This window comes from Mirounga angustirostris, unplaced genomic scaffold, assembly GCF_029215605.1.
Source record: "Mirounga angustirostris isolate CCGP_5_RB_7025 unplaced genomic scaffold, mMirAng1.0.hap1 SCAF_3, whole genome shotgun sequence".
Taxonomy (NCBI): domain Eukaryota; kingdom Metazoa; phylum Chordata; class Mammalia; order Carnivora; family Phocidae; genus Mirounga; species Mirounga angustirostris.
In genome coordinates this window covers 157,684,435-157,699,125 of record NW_026991711.1, presented here as the reverse complement: position 1 = coordinate 157,699,125, position 14,691 = coordinate 157,684,435, and the positions used below count along the sequence as shown (strand labels likewise).

The 14,691-nt window shown below is 37.2% G+C and overlaps 1 protein-coding gene across 3 annotated transcripts in view; it reads left to right on the top strand.

The window, feature by feature from the left end:
- The first annotated feature begins 363 nt into the window (after window positions 1-363).
- Window positions 364-14,691, top strand: part of PGAP1 (post-GPI attachment to proteins inositol deacylase 1) — a 74,810-nt gene continuing 60,482 nt past the window's right edge. Inside the window, exons 1-3 of one of the 3 annotated variants that reach the window (XM_064586859.1) lie at window positions 364-642; window positions 7,608-7,761; window positions 13,615-13,790. In XM_064586859.1, the coding sequence (XP_064442929.1) occupies window positions 496-642; window positions 7,608-7,761; window positions 13,615-13,790 (477 nt within the window). In that variant the 5' untranslated portion in view covers window positions 364-495. The remainder of the gene's footprint in view (window positions 643-7,607; window positions 7,762-13,614; window positions 13,791-14,691) is intronic. The other 2 variants (XM_064586858.1, XM_064586857.1) reach the window with 2 other exon arrangements.

The window sequence follows — 14,691 nt, the reverse complement described above, 5'->3', positions numbered from 1 at the left end:
CCCCAAGCGCTGATGGCCTCCCTCTCGCGCTGGGTCAGCTCCCCACCAGTAATCGCCTCTCCCTCTCCAGGTTAACCCACCCCCCACCCATCCTCCCCCACCCCTTCCCTCCCCTCGCCTCCAAGGCTCCCGCGCCCTCCTCTTCTTTCCCTCCGCCTGCCTTTCACAGCCTTTCCCTACCCCCTTCCTTCTTTTCCTTCTCCTCGCCCCCTCCCTTTTCCCCCCTCGATCTCTCGCGCGGCCCACCCCGCTTTCTCCCTTTCTCTTTTCCCTCAGATTCGCGCTCCCACTGCAAACGCCGCCTCTCCTCTCATCTAGACGCCAAGCGGGAGGCGCAGCAGGCCGACTGCGCGCAGGCGCACTGCGCGGCGGGCACGCGGGCAGGCTGGGCGTCTGCGCAGGCGCGCGCTGCTCTGGCTTGGTTCTGGCGCTGGCCGCTAGGCGTTCTTCGGCTGATTCAGTCAGGACTTGGGGCCGCGCGCCGGCGGGGGCACCATGTTTCTTCAGTCAGTCAGTCTCTGGAACCTGGCGTTTTATGCCCTTATGGTTTTCATGGCGACCCTGGGGCTGTGGGACGTCTTCTTCGGCTTCGAGGAGAACAAGTGCAGTATGAGCTATATGTTTGAGTACCCGGAGTATCAGGTGAGGTTCGGCTGTCTCTCACCTGGGCGCTCCGAGACTCGGGCCCCTCCTGCAGGTTTCTCCCCACTTTGGCTCCCGCGCCTTTCTGGCCCCCTGTGCCAACCTCGTCTCTGTTTTTTTCGCTCCGGAAGACACTGCAGACCCCCCTCCCCCCTCCCCCTCTCCCCTTTGTGTCCTCTCAACAGTGGGGTGTCTGGTTACCTGAAGCATCCTCCCGGCCCCCCCGTAGTTCCTCCCTTGTCCCTCCTCCCCCTTCCCGGTCCCAAATCCCAGGTACAGATTCTTTTGACTGCACGGGCCCACCCCCACCCCCCATTCCTAGAGACGCAACTTCAGACGCTCTCCCTAAACCCAAACCACATTTTCCCTGCGTTCTTGTCTTAACAGGTGCCCCTGGACCCTCCTTTGCTTTCCACGCGCCTAAATTCTCACCATCCCGCGCAGTGATTTGCACGTCAGCTTTCGCCTTGCTAGAAAGGGTCTGAGCTGCTGCAGAGGGTGTAATGGCTAGATCCCAAGACTGCCTTTGCGACTCCAGGGTTTTACTCCTGTGTGAAAGGTTAAACCTGATTAAGTAATTAAATGGAAAACTATTGAGTTTTCTTCCTGTAAAGTTGGCGGAGCCTCCGGTTTTGTAGGTTATGGGTCCATGCGTGTACATACAAGCCTGTGTTTATGCATGTCGTCTCTTAGCAGTTGGACATAAAATCTATTTCATAGTGGTTTTGTTTTCTCACTGTTTGCAATTTACGAGAGACCCGGCCTTCCTGGCGCGCGTACTCGCGCTCTGCCCCCCACCTCTTCAGTTCCCCATTTTGAGTATTTTCAATCACAGTTGCTTCCTCAGGTCAACATAGTAGAATCTGTCATTTCAGTCATGACCAGCTGTGGTGATAAATTACACAGCTGTCCAAAGAAATTTCTCCTGAATGATTCTTTTATTTCTAAACGCATCTCCCAATTATGGAATACATGGTACAATGGTAACTCCCTACCATAAAAAGCATATGTACTATAATATATGACTGATGAAACGCATTTTAAGTATACTTTTAAAACCATAGCAGATTTTTTTTTTAAGGTGAAGAATGCAGATCGTGATTGCCTCTGTACGGGTCGTTATGGAGGAGCATATTACTTGGTTAATGCTATTATTTAGATCCTAAAACTACCTAAGGTTTAGATTGCTGAAGAACATCTTTTCCCCATGGGCAAAATTCTAGTTTAGTTTTCATTTGTTTTGAGATCCTTATCTTGGTTTTGCATCAATAAGCAAAAAATGCTTATAAGGGAGTGGAAAAACTTGGTATCAAATACTATTGAAGGAGATTTTAACGTGTTACTGTTGTCTCAGTTTCTAAGCACATATCCTGGTTTATGTTTATCAGAGACTATGCTAGTTAAGTATGGACTTTTAGTTTAGTTTTTTTTTTTTTTAACTGAAAATAGAGCCCTTATAATCTTTAATTTTTCTGTGGTTTAATAATTGGGAAACTCTCAACAGGTTGAAGTAGATCACTTTAGTTTTGTATTGCGTTGAAGAGTTTGATTAAAACAAAATTATCTGGAACAATACAGAACTAATTCGCATTTATTTTGAGATTGTCCACAATTATTGAAGCTATTTTAATATCTGCAGTAGTGGAAATTGCTTAGTGTTGAGAACAAAGCGTACGGACTCAGAGATCCATTTCTTGCCTCATAAAGTTAACTGGAAAGACAGAAAGTTAGCTAGTGCAAAAGAGCTATTTGGCCTTTTTTTTTTTTTTTTGTCGAGTGGTCTGTATTTAGTTATTTTGATTTAGATTCCCTTTTTGAGGTTTTACACTTCCATTACTGTTAATAATTTTGTCAGTACAGTAATAATTACAGCAGCCAGAGTTTCTGATACACATTTTCAGTAGACTTTTATTTTTTTATGATGTGAAAAGCTGTGTTAATTAACTTCAGTATTTATATTTGATTCTTAGACCTTTTGTTGTGCACACCAGGTCGTGTTATTTTAGAAATACAGTTAAAACCTGTCTATAGAAATGAGTCATTATGAAGTATAGTGAGATTTCTGAATAATAATAATTCTATTAAGAACCAGTGGTTTTTAATGAATATATATCTAAATATATTTTACATGAATTGTTTATTTTTAGTTATATTTTATAGTAAGCTTTCTAATTGTTTGCAGATTGATGTCCAGCATTTGAGATGACATAGTCGTTGGGTTTTCTCCTTCTTGACACTTTTTTTTATTGCTAATTTGCATATTCTTTAGCCAAATTTTAGAGGAAATGAAAGGTAGTTGAAACACACTCAACTTTATTCTCCATTTTAAAAAATTAAAGGTGGGACAGGAATTTGAACCTATATGTAAAAATGAAGTGTTGAATTTAAAATTGTTTGAGTAGGGGGGCGCCTGGGTGGCTCAGTCGTTAAGCGTCTGCCTTCGGCTCAGGTCGTGGTCCCAGGGTCCTGGGATCGAGCCCCGCATCGGGCTCCCTGCTCCGCGGGAAGCCTGCTTCTCCCTCTCCCACCCCTCTGCTTGTGTTCCCTCTCTCGCTGTGTCTTTCTCTGTCAAATAAATAAATAAAATCTTAAAAATAAATAAATAAAATAAAATAAAATTGTTTGAGTAGGGGTGCCTGGGTGGCTCAGTTTGTTAACTCTCTGCCTTCACCTCAGGTGGTGATCCCAGAGTCCTGGGATCAGAGCCCCTGTGTTGGGCTTCCTGCTCAGCAGGGAGTTTGATCCTCTCTCTCTCTCCCCCCGACCCCCCCGTCCCTCTCCCCACGGTTCGTTCTCTCTCTCTCTCTCTCAAACAAATAAATAAAATATTTAAAAAATACAAAAAAAATTGAGTATTCATTTTCTACCTTTGGTTTTCCAAAATTTGCTTGTTCAGAGTTAACTGAACATCTCACAAACCTACCAGGAAAAATACACATTATCTTTTAAAGCTTTTGCTTTATTATGATAGCAAGGCAAAGCTTTTGTTTGGTAGCAAACAGTTTTAGGCAGATTGTAAAATTGGGGAAGAAACATCTGTGTTGTTTTCTCCCATTCAGTAATTTATTTGGCTGTGCTCAGATATGTGACCTAACAGTTGTTGTCTGAAAGAAAATGTTGATATTGGAAAATATGCATTATACTTTTGTTATTGTGATGTTTGCTTAGCAAATAGTTTATTGAATAACTCTGTCAGGTATATTCTAGATACTGGGTATGGGTGAGAGGGAATTAGAGATGAATCAGACCTTGTGCCTTTATGTCTTTGTAATTTTTATGTCTTTTATAATACAATGGGGGAGACAGGAATGCCATGGACAGTTAAAATATAATGTGCTGGGTGATAGACATTGGAGAGGGTATGTGCTATGGTGAGTGCTGTGAATTGTGTAAGACTGTTGAATCACAGACCTGTACCTCTGAAACAAATAATACATTATATGTTTAAAAAAAAAAAAAGATAGCGGGAAGGGAAGAATGAAGGGGGGGAAATTGGAGGGGAGATGAACCATGAGAGACTATGGACTCTGAGACACAAACTGAGGGTCCTAGAGGGGAGGGGGGTGGGAGGATGGGTTGGCCTGGTGATGGGTATTAAAGAGGGCACGTACTGCATGGAGCACTGGGTGTTATACGCAAACAATGAATCATGGAACACTGCATCAAAAACTAATGATGTAATGTATGGTGATTAACATAACAATAAAAATACATATAATGTGCTAAATGATAATTTCACTATAAGAGTGCATATGAGGGTCTTCACAGAAGAGAGCATCCAAGTTCATTTTCAGTAGTCAAAGGCTGCAGAGAAGTTGTGGTTAATTAGAGGGCACATATATATAGTTCATGAAGTGCAGAAACAAGAAAACTGCAGGAATAAAGAATAGCATTTGTGAAGGTGGGAAGGCACCAGGACACATTGTATAAGCAGTATGGATAGTATATAAACTGCTAACATTGGTTGCCTTCTGGGTAAGGAATTAGATGGCTGAAGGACCAGGAGTAGGAGAGAGCCTTTTCATTGTATATCCTTTGCGTCTTGAATTTGAAGCATATTAAAAATTTTAAAACGTGGCATGTGTAAGTTATAAGAACAGTAAGAATAATTAGAGACAGATTTTAGAGGGTCTCTCTCAGGCCTTTATCATCTATTAATATAATCAGGAAACACAGGAGGTGTATGTTTTAACACGGTATTTATTGTTTTATTTTATTTTTTAAAAAATTTTATTTGCGCGGTGGTGTGGAGTGGGGTGGGGCGGAGGGGCAAGAGGGAAAGGGAGAATCTTAAGCAGGCTTCACACCCAGCCTGGAGGCCAACTCAGGGCTCGCTCTCACGACCCTGAGAATCCTGACCAGAGTCAGATGCTTAATTGACTGAGCCACGAAGGTACCCCACAAGGTATTTCTTGACAGCAGTATGCACTATGGATTGGAGCAAGGAGGTTATGACAGGAAGAAAGACTAGTCTGAAAGATTCACCTCTCCCTAGGTCTTTTTATTAAGCTGGAGTTATTAGGTGTGAGATGGGCAAAGGGCTGAGAGTTCTTTGTAAGATCTTTATTCATTTTGATCAAAATTTCCTTTTTCTTTTTTATTAATTATGGAGCTCAAATTTTAATTTTCCAGTTTTAATTCACAAGTAAAAGGTACATATAAAATAAAGACATTAGTTTCTTGAATCAGTATTTTTCTAGCACTTGGGAACTTGTTAGAATTTTTGTCTTTTGAAAGAGTTCCCTCTCTTTGCTGTGTCTCTGTCAAATAAATAAAATCTTAAAAAAAAGAAAGAAAGGGTTCTAGGTTAGAGATTAGAAGGACCTGTAGAGTCAAGAGAGGATGAACAGCAGGGGCAGGATTGTGGAGATAGTATTTAGGTATAAAGGTAATTTGATTTTGATTAAAGGTCTATTTTGGGGAGGGGTGCTCATTTAAAATAATCTAGATAAAATAATTTAAAATATATGGGAGTCTTGTTGCTATAAAAGTTTTCTTTTTAAATCCCTTGACCCTCTTCTTTTTGTTCATCAGCATCCTTTCATATGCCTATACTTTTTTCTATCTTCAATCTGGTCAAAGCCCTTCTTGTTTCTTCCTGCCACTCCCAACTTGTACTCTGGAATGCAGTTTTGCCATTTGCTAATAGTTTCCTATTCTTCTTCTTCTTTTTTTTTTAAGATTTTATTTATTTGACAGAGAGAGACACAGTGAGAGAGGGAACACAAGCAGGGGGAGTGGGAGAGGGAGAAGCAGGCTTCCCGCGGAGCAGGGAGCCCAACGCGGGGCTCGATCCCAGGACCCTGGGATCATGACCTGAGCTGAAGGCAGACGCTTACCGACTGAGACACCCAGGTGCCCCTAGTTTCCTATTCTTCTGAGTTAATTTTCAACTAGTTCAAAATTTTGCTTAGCTAATGTACTAAAAAGAATGATCTAATACTCATGTACTGTCATATCCAAAGGTATACTAAATTGGGAGGAGTTAAGAGTAATGGTATACTTGTTCTCACATGTTTTCTTTTTGCTTAATATGTACTTAAAATATTGCATCATTTTCATTTTTGATTATATATTGTGCATGGTCAATATTGGGACAAATTTGAGTTGAAGTCCATATATGTGATATATGTGTGTGTGTGTATATATATATATGTATATATGTATATTTATATATAGCAAATCATGGGATTGGTATTTCTGCATTTTGAGTATTTGAGGAGATAAAATTGCTACTATCTTAAACAGTAAGCTCACAGTCTCTAAAGATGTTTTCAGTTCTTATTAACACAGATTGTTTATGGTAATATTTTTTAAAAAAATATTCAGGAATGTGCATGAGTGATCAGAATTCTGCTTTTTAGAACAGTGAGGTTTTTCAGTGTTATTACCATATACAGACTTTAAAATTCATTCAGTACTTAAAATTTTTATCAAGCACATGTATAGCACTACTAGATCATTAAATCTATTGATGTCTACTTAAATAAAATCTGTTCAATGTAACTGGCTTCATTTTTAATGGTTTCTATAGTTTAAAAAAGGAGCAGAAGAAGGGCTTATATTTTACCATCACTTTTATACATGCCTACCTTTTGGGGATGACATTAAGACCTAATTTATATTTTTTTGAAAAAAAATGTATCAATTACTGGCTCATTTGTTATAATATGAATTGCAGAGTAAGGTTCAGATTAATTTGTGAAGCACATTGCAGGTCAAGGCGTATTAAATTGAGATGTCAGAAAGCTTACTTTCCTCTGAATGATATAACAACTGGACTATATAGTTGGGCCTAAGTACAAGGAGAAGCATTACAAACCAGTTTAAAATAGCAAAAAAGAATTGATTTGATAATGGAAAGCCTTTATCATTTTTTTTTTAAAGATTTTATTTATTTATTTGACAGAGAGAGACACAGTGAGAGAGGAAACACAAGCAGGGGGAGTGGGAGAGGGAGAAGCAGGCTTCCCACGGAGCAGGGAGCCCGATGTGGGGCTCAATCCCAGGTCCCTGGGATTATGACCCGAGCCAAAGGCAGATGCTTAATAACTGAGCCACCCAGGCGCCCCTGCCTTTATCATTTCTAAGTATAACTGATACTGATACTATATTAAGTACATTTCCAATTATATTAACAAGTAATTTGCTGACATACCCCAGTGTTTTTCTTTTGTCAGTGGCTATTTTGAGTAATTTGTATTCGTTAGAATTTCAGGTAGTTCCATTTTATACATTCCTGAAGACTGCATGGTTCAAAACTCACATGATTCAAAATGACTTCTACATATGAATAAACTAAAAGTAAAACTTATTTTGGGCATTAAGTGCAGTTTTATCATCAGTAATACTTTTATACTGTTTCAAATGTGTGTAATTCAGAACTGGGCGCAGTAGACTGAATTGTATTAATACAACTGATTAAAGTGAAATTGCCTCTTTTTTTTTTTTTTTTTTTGCTGCAGAAAATAGAACTTCCAAAGAAACTGGCAAAACGCTATCCTGCATATGAATTATATCTTTATGGAGAAGGATCCTATGCTGAAGAACACAAAATTCTCCCTTTGACTGGTATTCCAGTTCTCTTTCTTCCTGGTAATGCTGGAAGTTATAAGCAAGGTAAGTCTTGGAAGTAAATTTTGAAAGCTGTAAAATTCAATCGAAGAATTTATCAGATACATACTCTGTGTTAAGTACTGTGCTAGGCATACTGGGAGACACAAATATTTGACATTTTGTCTGAGAGAAAAAAATGAGTACCAAGAATAGTTGAAGACCACTTAGAAAAGAGTAAGATGGAGAAAAAGAACGGGATTGAGTAGGTAGGATAAATGATATAGGGATTCAGGAATCAGCAGAAGAAAGGTTTATGCTGGAAATGGAAGGTACAGGAAACATAACAGAATACTGATTAGAGAAGTAAATTAGTATATGTTTTGCCAAACAAGAGAAAAGATTGGTTTCTTTCTTTTGGAGCTATTTAAATTAGATCTAGAAATACTGATGGGAACACAGAAAGGTGAAGATAGGGAACCTTTATGTATAGATTCCAAATTGAATGTTGGCCTGGAGATAAAAGCAGTTATTTCTGGCATGACAATCAAGTAATCTGGAAGTAATTTCATTTAAAAAGTGCTTTTCGGTTATTAACTGGCATATTCTTTTATATAATAAGAATAGAGTTCTTTCAGGGATGCCTGGGTGGCTTAGTCGGTTAAGCATCTGCCTTGGGCTCAGGTCATGGTCCCAGGATCCTAGGATTGAGTCCTGCATTGGGCTCCTTGCTCAGTGGGGACCTGCTTCTCCCTCTGCCTGCTGCTCCCCCCGCTTGTGCATGCACTCTCTCTCTCTCTCTCTCTCTGACAAATAAAATCTTAAAAAAAAAAAAAAGAATTCTTTCAACTTTTAGTGTAATTACTTACATATTATGTATTTATCTAGTTAATATTTGTGTTTTAGGTATTAGGGATCCAAAACAGACCAAGATAGATAAAATCCCTCCCCTTTGTTAAACTTATATTCTTGTTGGAAAGACAGCCATCAAATAAATATATCAGTAATATTAAAAGTTAGAAAAATAAAACAGAGTGAGGGAGAAAGGAGAAATAGGGTCAGGAGGTGGCTAGTTTAGTTGAAGTGGCTAGGAAAGGCCAGGATGAGGAGCTAACATTTGCGCAGAGGCTTGAATATAGCAAGAGACTGAGGTATGTGACTATTTGAGGAAAGACCCTAAGGTAGGAACATGCTTAGTACATTCAAGGCCACAAAACCTAGAGAAAGTGGCAAGAAATAAGGATGGAAAAGTAGCTTCAGGCTATATCATATAAGCTGTGGAAAAGACTGAATTTTGATCCAAGTGTGTAGGGAAACTGTTAAGAGTTTTTTGGGTAGGAAATGATATAATCCAATCTTTTTGTCAGTTGTTAATTGTTTGAAATATAACACATATACAGAGAAATGTGTAGAATATAGATATTCAATTAAAAATTATTATAAAGTGAATACTCATATAGCCAAAATCTAAGTCAAGAAGTAGAAGATTACCAGTCCTGTGGAAATGCCCTGTATGCTCCTTCCTGATAAAACTTTCTCCCCTCTTTCTAGATGTAACCACAATCCTAACTTAAAGGTAGTAAATTTCCTTGACTTTTATTAAGTATCTAAATGTGTATCTCTAATACAATCCACTTTTGGGGGGTTATTTTTAAACTTCGTAACATAAACATAATTATTCAGTAGGTATTCTTTGGTGTCTGGCTTCTTCCACTCAGCGTTTTAAAAATTCATCCAAGTTTGGGATGCCTGGGTGGCTCAGTTGGTAAGTGTCTGCCTTTGGCTTGGGTCATGATCCCAGGGTCCTGGGATTGAGTCCCACATAGGGCTTCCTGCTTAGCAGGGAGTCTGCTTCTCCCTCTGCCCCTCCCTCTCCTCGTTCTTTCTCTCTTTCTCTCTCTAATAAATAAAATCTTTAAAAAAAATTCATCCAAGTTTGTTTATTTTTTTCATTCTTTGTTATCCCATTATATGACTATACCATAGTTTAAATATTCTGTCTTTGGACACTTGTGTAATTTATATTTACTGGCAATTACAAGTAAAGAACATTTTTCTTACTTTGGATCACATAAGCCCATGTTTCTGTAAGATGTATGCCATAACATTATTCCATGTCACAGGTTATATGTATCCTTCTATTTTTACTGGTTGTGCTACCTTATACTCCCAGAAATACTACGTTATACTTCCCTTTGCTCCACATCCTTGACAACATTGGAATTGTCAGATTTTTAAATTCTATACAGTATGGTAGGTGTGATTTATTTTTAAAAAATGATTACTCTGGCTTTGCTGTGTAGAGAATATGCTGTAAAGGGGCAAGAGTGGTGAAGGAAAGATAACATTATTAATCATCAGGGAAATGCAAATCAAAACTATAAGGATAGATATCATTTCATACCCACCAGGGTAGCTATAATCTAAAAGATAATAGCAAGTGTCACTGAGTATGTGAAGAAATTGAAACCCTCATCCATTGCTGGTGGGAATATAAAATGGTAGAGCCACTTTGGAAAAACAGTTTGGCAGTTCTTCAGAATGTTAAACATAGAGTTTTATGCTTAGCAGTTCCACTATAGGTATCTACCCAAGAAAAATGAAAATGTACATTCACACAAAAACTTGTTTACAAATGTTCATAGCAACACTATTCAAAATAACTAAAATGTAGAAACAACCCAACATTAACTAAAGAATGGATAAATAAACTATATCCATATAATGGAATATTATTCTGCAATAAGAAGGAATGAACCATAAAAGAAAAAAATTACAGGCCAATATCCTTGATGAACATAGATGCAGAAATCCTTAGCAAAGTATTAGCAAACCAAATCCAACAATACATGATCAGGTGGGATTTATTCCAGAGATGCAAGGAGGTTCAGCATCCACAAATGAATCAACATGATACAATTACATTAATACAATGAAAGATAAAAATCATATGATCATCTCAATAGATGTAGCCAAAGCATTCAATGACATTCAGTATTCATTTATGATAAAAATTCAACAAAGTGGGTATAGAGGGAATGTACCTCAACATAATAAAGGCCATATATGACAGTCCTACAGCTAATATCATGCTCAATGGTGAAAAGCTGAAAGCTTTTCCTCTAATTTCAGGAACAAGACAAGGATGCCCACTCTCACCACTTTTATTCAACATAGTATTGGAAGTCCTAGCCACAGCAGTAAGGCAAGAAAAATTTTTAAAAAGCCACCCAAATTGGAAAGGAAGAAGTAAAATAAGTCACTATTTGCAGATGACATATATAGAAAACCCTTAAGACTCCACAAAAGGCTGTTAGAATTAATAAATGAGTTTAGTAAAATGCAGGATACAAAATCAATATACAGAAATCTGTGGTGTTTCTGTATACTAATAACAAGAAATTAAGAAAACCCATTTACAATTGCATTGAAAAGAGTAAATAAATACCTAAGAATAAATTTAACAAAGGAGGTGAAAGCTCTCTACACTGAAAACTATAAGACACTGATGAAAGAAATAAAAAAAAATAAATGGAAAGATATTCTGTGCTTATGGATTGGAAACATTAACGTTGTTAAAATGTTCATACTGCCAAAAGCCACTACAGATTCTGTGTAACACCTATCAAAATTCCAATGGAATACTTCATAGAACTAGAACAAATAATTCTAAAATTTGTATGGAACCACAGAAGATCCCAAATAGCTGGAGCAATCTTGAGAAAGAACAAAGCTGGAAATATCACACTCCCTGATTTCAAACTGTACTACAGAGCTGCAGTAATCAAAACAGTGCAGTATTAGTAAAAAAAAAAAAACCCAAAAAACCAAACAAACAAAAAACAAAAAACCACACACAGATCAGTGGAAGAGAATTGAGAGCCCAGAAGTAAACCCATACATATATGGTCAGTTTATCTCTGATAAAAGAGCCAAGAACATAGAGTGGAGAAAGGACAGTCTCTTCAATAAATGGTGTTGGGAAAACTGGACAGCCACAAGCAAACGAATGAAACTAGGCCACTGTCTTCCACCATACACAAAAATTAACACAAAATAGATTAAAGACTTGTATATAAGACCTGAGTCCTTATAATTGCTAGAAGAAAATATAGGCAGCAAGCTCCTTGATATCAGTCTTAGCAACATCTTCGTGGATCTTGCTCCAAAGCAAGGGAAACAAAAGTAAAAATAAGTAAATGGGACTACATCAAACTAAAAAGCTTCTGCATAGCAAAGGAAACCATTAAAATGAAAAGGCAGTTTACTCAATAGGAGAAGATATTTGTAAACCATATATACAATAGGAGGTTAATATCCAAAATGTGTTAAGAACTTATATAACTCAACAAAAAATAACCCAATTGAAAAATAGATGTAGGATCTGAATAGACATTACTCGAAAGAAGACATACAGGTCACTAGCAGGCATGAAAAGATACTCAGTATCACTAATTATTAGGGAAATGCAAATCAAAACTACATATCACCTCATTCTTGTCAGACTACTACTGACAAGTATCTACTACTATCAGACAAATAACAGGAATGAAATCTTGCCATTTGCAATAACATGGATGGACCTTCAGAGTATTATGCTAAGTGAAATGAATCAGGCCGAAAAAGACGAATACCATATGATTTCACTGAAATGTGGAATTTTAAAAAAATAAAAAAATAAAAAATAAAACAAACTCAGATAAAGAGAACAGACTGGTGGTTACCAGAGGGTAAGGGGGTTGGGAGTGAGCAAAGGGGGCCAGTTGTATGTGATGGATGGTAAATAGATTTGTGGTGATGATCACTTTGTAATGTATACAGGTGTTGAATTATAAAACTGCACACCTGAAGCTTATATAGTAAAAAGGAATTAATTAACTGATAACATGAATTACATGGTACAATGTGCATAAACCTTGAAAACATTATAAAAGTGAAAGAAGCCAGTCATAAAAACCCATGTATATGATCCTGTTTATAGAAATGTCCAGAATAGGCAAATTCATAGGGACAGAAAGTAAATTAGTACTTTCCAGGATTGGGAGGAGAAGAGGAATAAGAAATGACTGCTAATCAGTACAGGGTTTTCTTTTTGGGGTAATTAAAAAATATCTAAAGTTAGATTAGTAGAATTTTGTGAATATACTAAAAATCATTCAATTGTACTTTTTACATAATAAGTTGTATAGTATGTGAATTGTGTATGTTAAAAAAATGGAATGGCAAGTAGGTATTTTGTTTGCTAACCCATACACTTCAGCTTTTAATGCCAATTAATGCAATCAATTCACAAATTCTGTGGAAGGGTTTACAGAGCAAAACCTAACACAGTGTGGAAGCAGGTAGACCAGTGAGGAAACCATTAGAATAGTTAAGGCAAGAGATGATGGTGCTTAGATTAGGAAGACAGTGGTGGAAATGGTGAGAAGTGTTGATTGGGGATATATTTAGAAAGTAGAGGATGATAGGATTTACTGATGGATTGGATGTCATGTGTAAGAAAAAGACAAATCAAGCATAAGTATCTAAACCAAGTGATGAGCATATTATTTCTTGTAGGAATTTTCTCATTCTTAAAATCCCCAAGTGTGACTTATTCATACAGATGGCTAACATTTCTTATTCTTCAAAGTATTCTTCCCCTCCCTTTTAGTTATTTTTCCTAATCAAGTGGAAGCAGGTAAAGAATGAATGACCTGTTTACTTTTTATTTAATTTAAATTTAAAAAACAGGGCACAAGACATATAATACAAACAATGGTTTGTTCTTCTAAATTGATAGAATTGAAGGATGTCACCCTAAGTAGGTTGTTTATATTCAGAGTGTGGGATAAAGTTATTTGTTAAGAGACTTTGAAGCAAGAATGGTTGCAACTTTAAAAATTTTGTTTAATGTACAGTTTGCACTTTCCTCTACAGTTCGTTCGATTGGTTCTATTGCACTTAGAAAAGCAGAAGACATTGACTTCAAGTACCACTTTGACTTCTTTAGTGTGAATTTCAATGAAGAACTGGTGGCACTGTATGGTGGAAGTCTTCAGAAACAGACGAAGTTTGTACATGAATGCATTAAAACAATTCTCAAACTCTATAAGGTAAGAGATAGGCATGCAAATCAATAGTGATCACCTATTAGCATTTTTTAAGGGATTCAACATATTTTAAGTCATTTATTTGTTTATATGGAAGTTGAAGTGAAGATGACACAAAGGGTTTGTTTTGTTTGTGTGTGTGTGGAGGGGGGGAGTCTTGTTTTGAGCTCAGTGGTTTTTGAAGTTTAAATTGAATTTATAAGAAACCTCTCGTGAATTTAGGGGAAAAACTTATTTTAACTTCATAAATTAGAAGTGCATTGAATTTCCTAAAGACCATTAGTATGGATCAAGCCCCATGTTGGGCTCCCTGATCAGTGGGGAACCTACTTCTCCCTCTCTCTCTGCCCCTCCGCCTGCTCATGCTTTCTCTCAAATAAATAAAATCCTTAAAAAAAATGTTGGATTATTGTTTTTGAACCTTGTTCTTTTCTAATGTAAGCATTTAAGACTACAGTATTTCTTCTAACCACTACTTTAGTCTTACAAATTCTGATGTGTTTTTGTTTTCATTTTTTTTTTAAGTTTTTATTTAAATTTTAGTTAACATATGGAATGATATTGGTGTCAGTAGAATCTAGTGATTCATCACTTACATATATACCCAGTGCTCTTTTATTTCCCTCTGTCTACTAATGACAAAAATGAACTACTGGGATGTCATCAAGATAAAAAGCTTCTGCACAGTGAAGGAAACAAAACTAAAAAGCCATCTATGGAATGGGAGAAGATATTTGCAAATGACATATCTGATAAAGGGTTAGGATCCAAAATCTATAAAGAATTTATCAAATTCAATACCCTAAAAAATAATCCAGATAAGAATGGGCAGAAGACATGAACAGACATTTTTCCAAAGAAGACATAGATGGTTTTGTTTTAGACAGGTTTGATTTGAGATGCA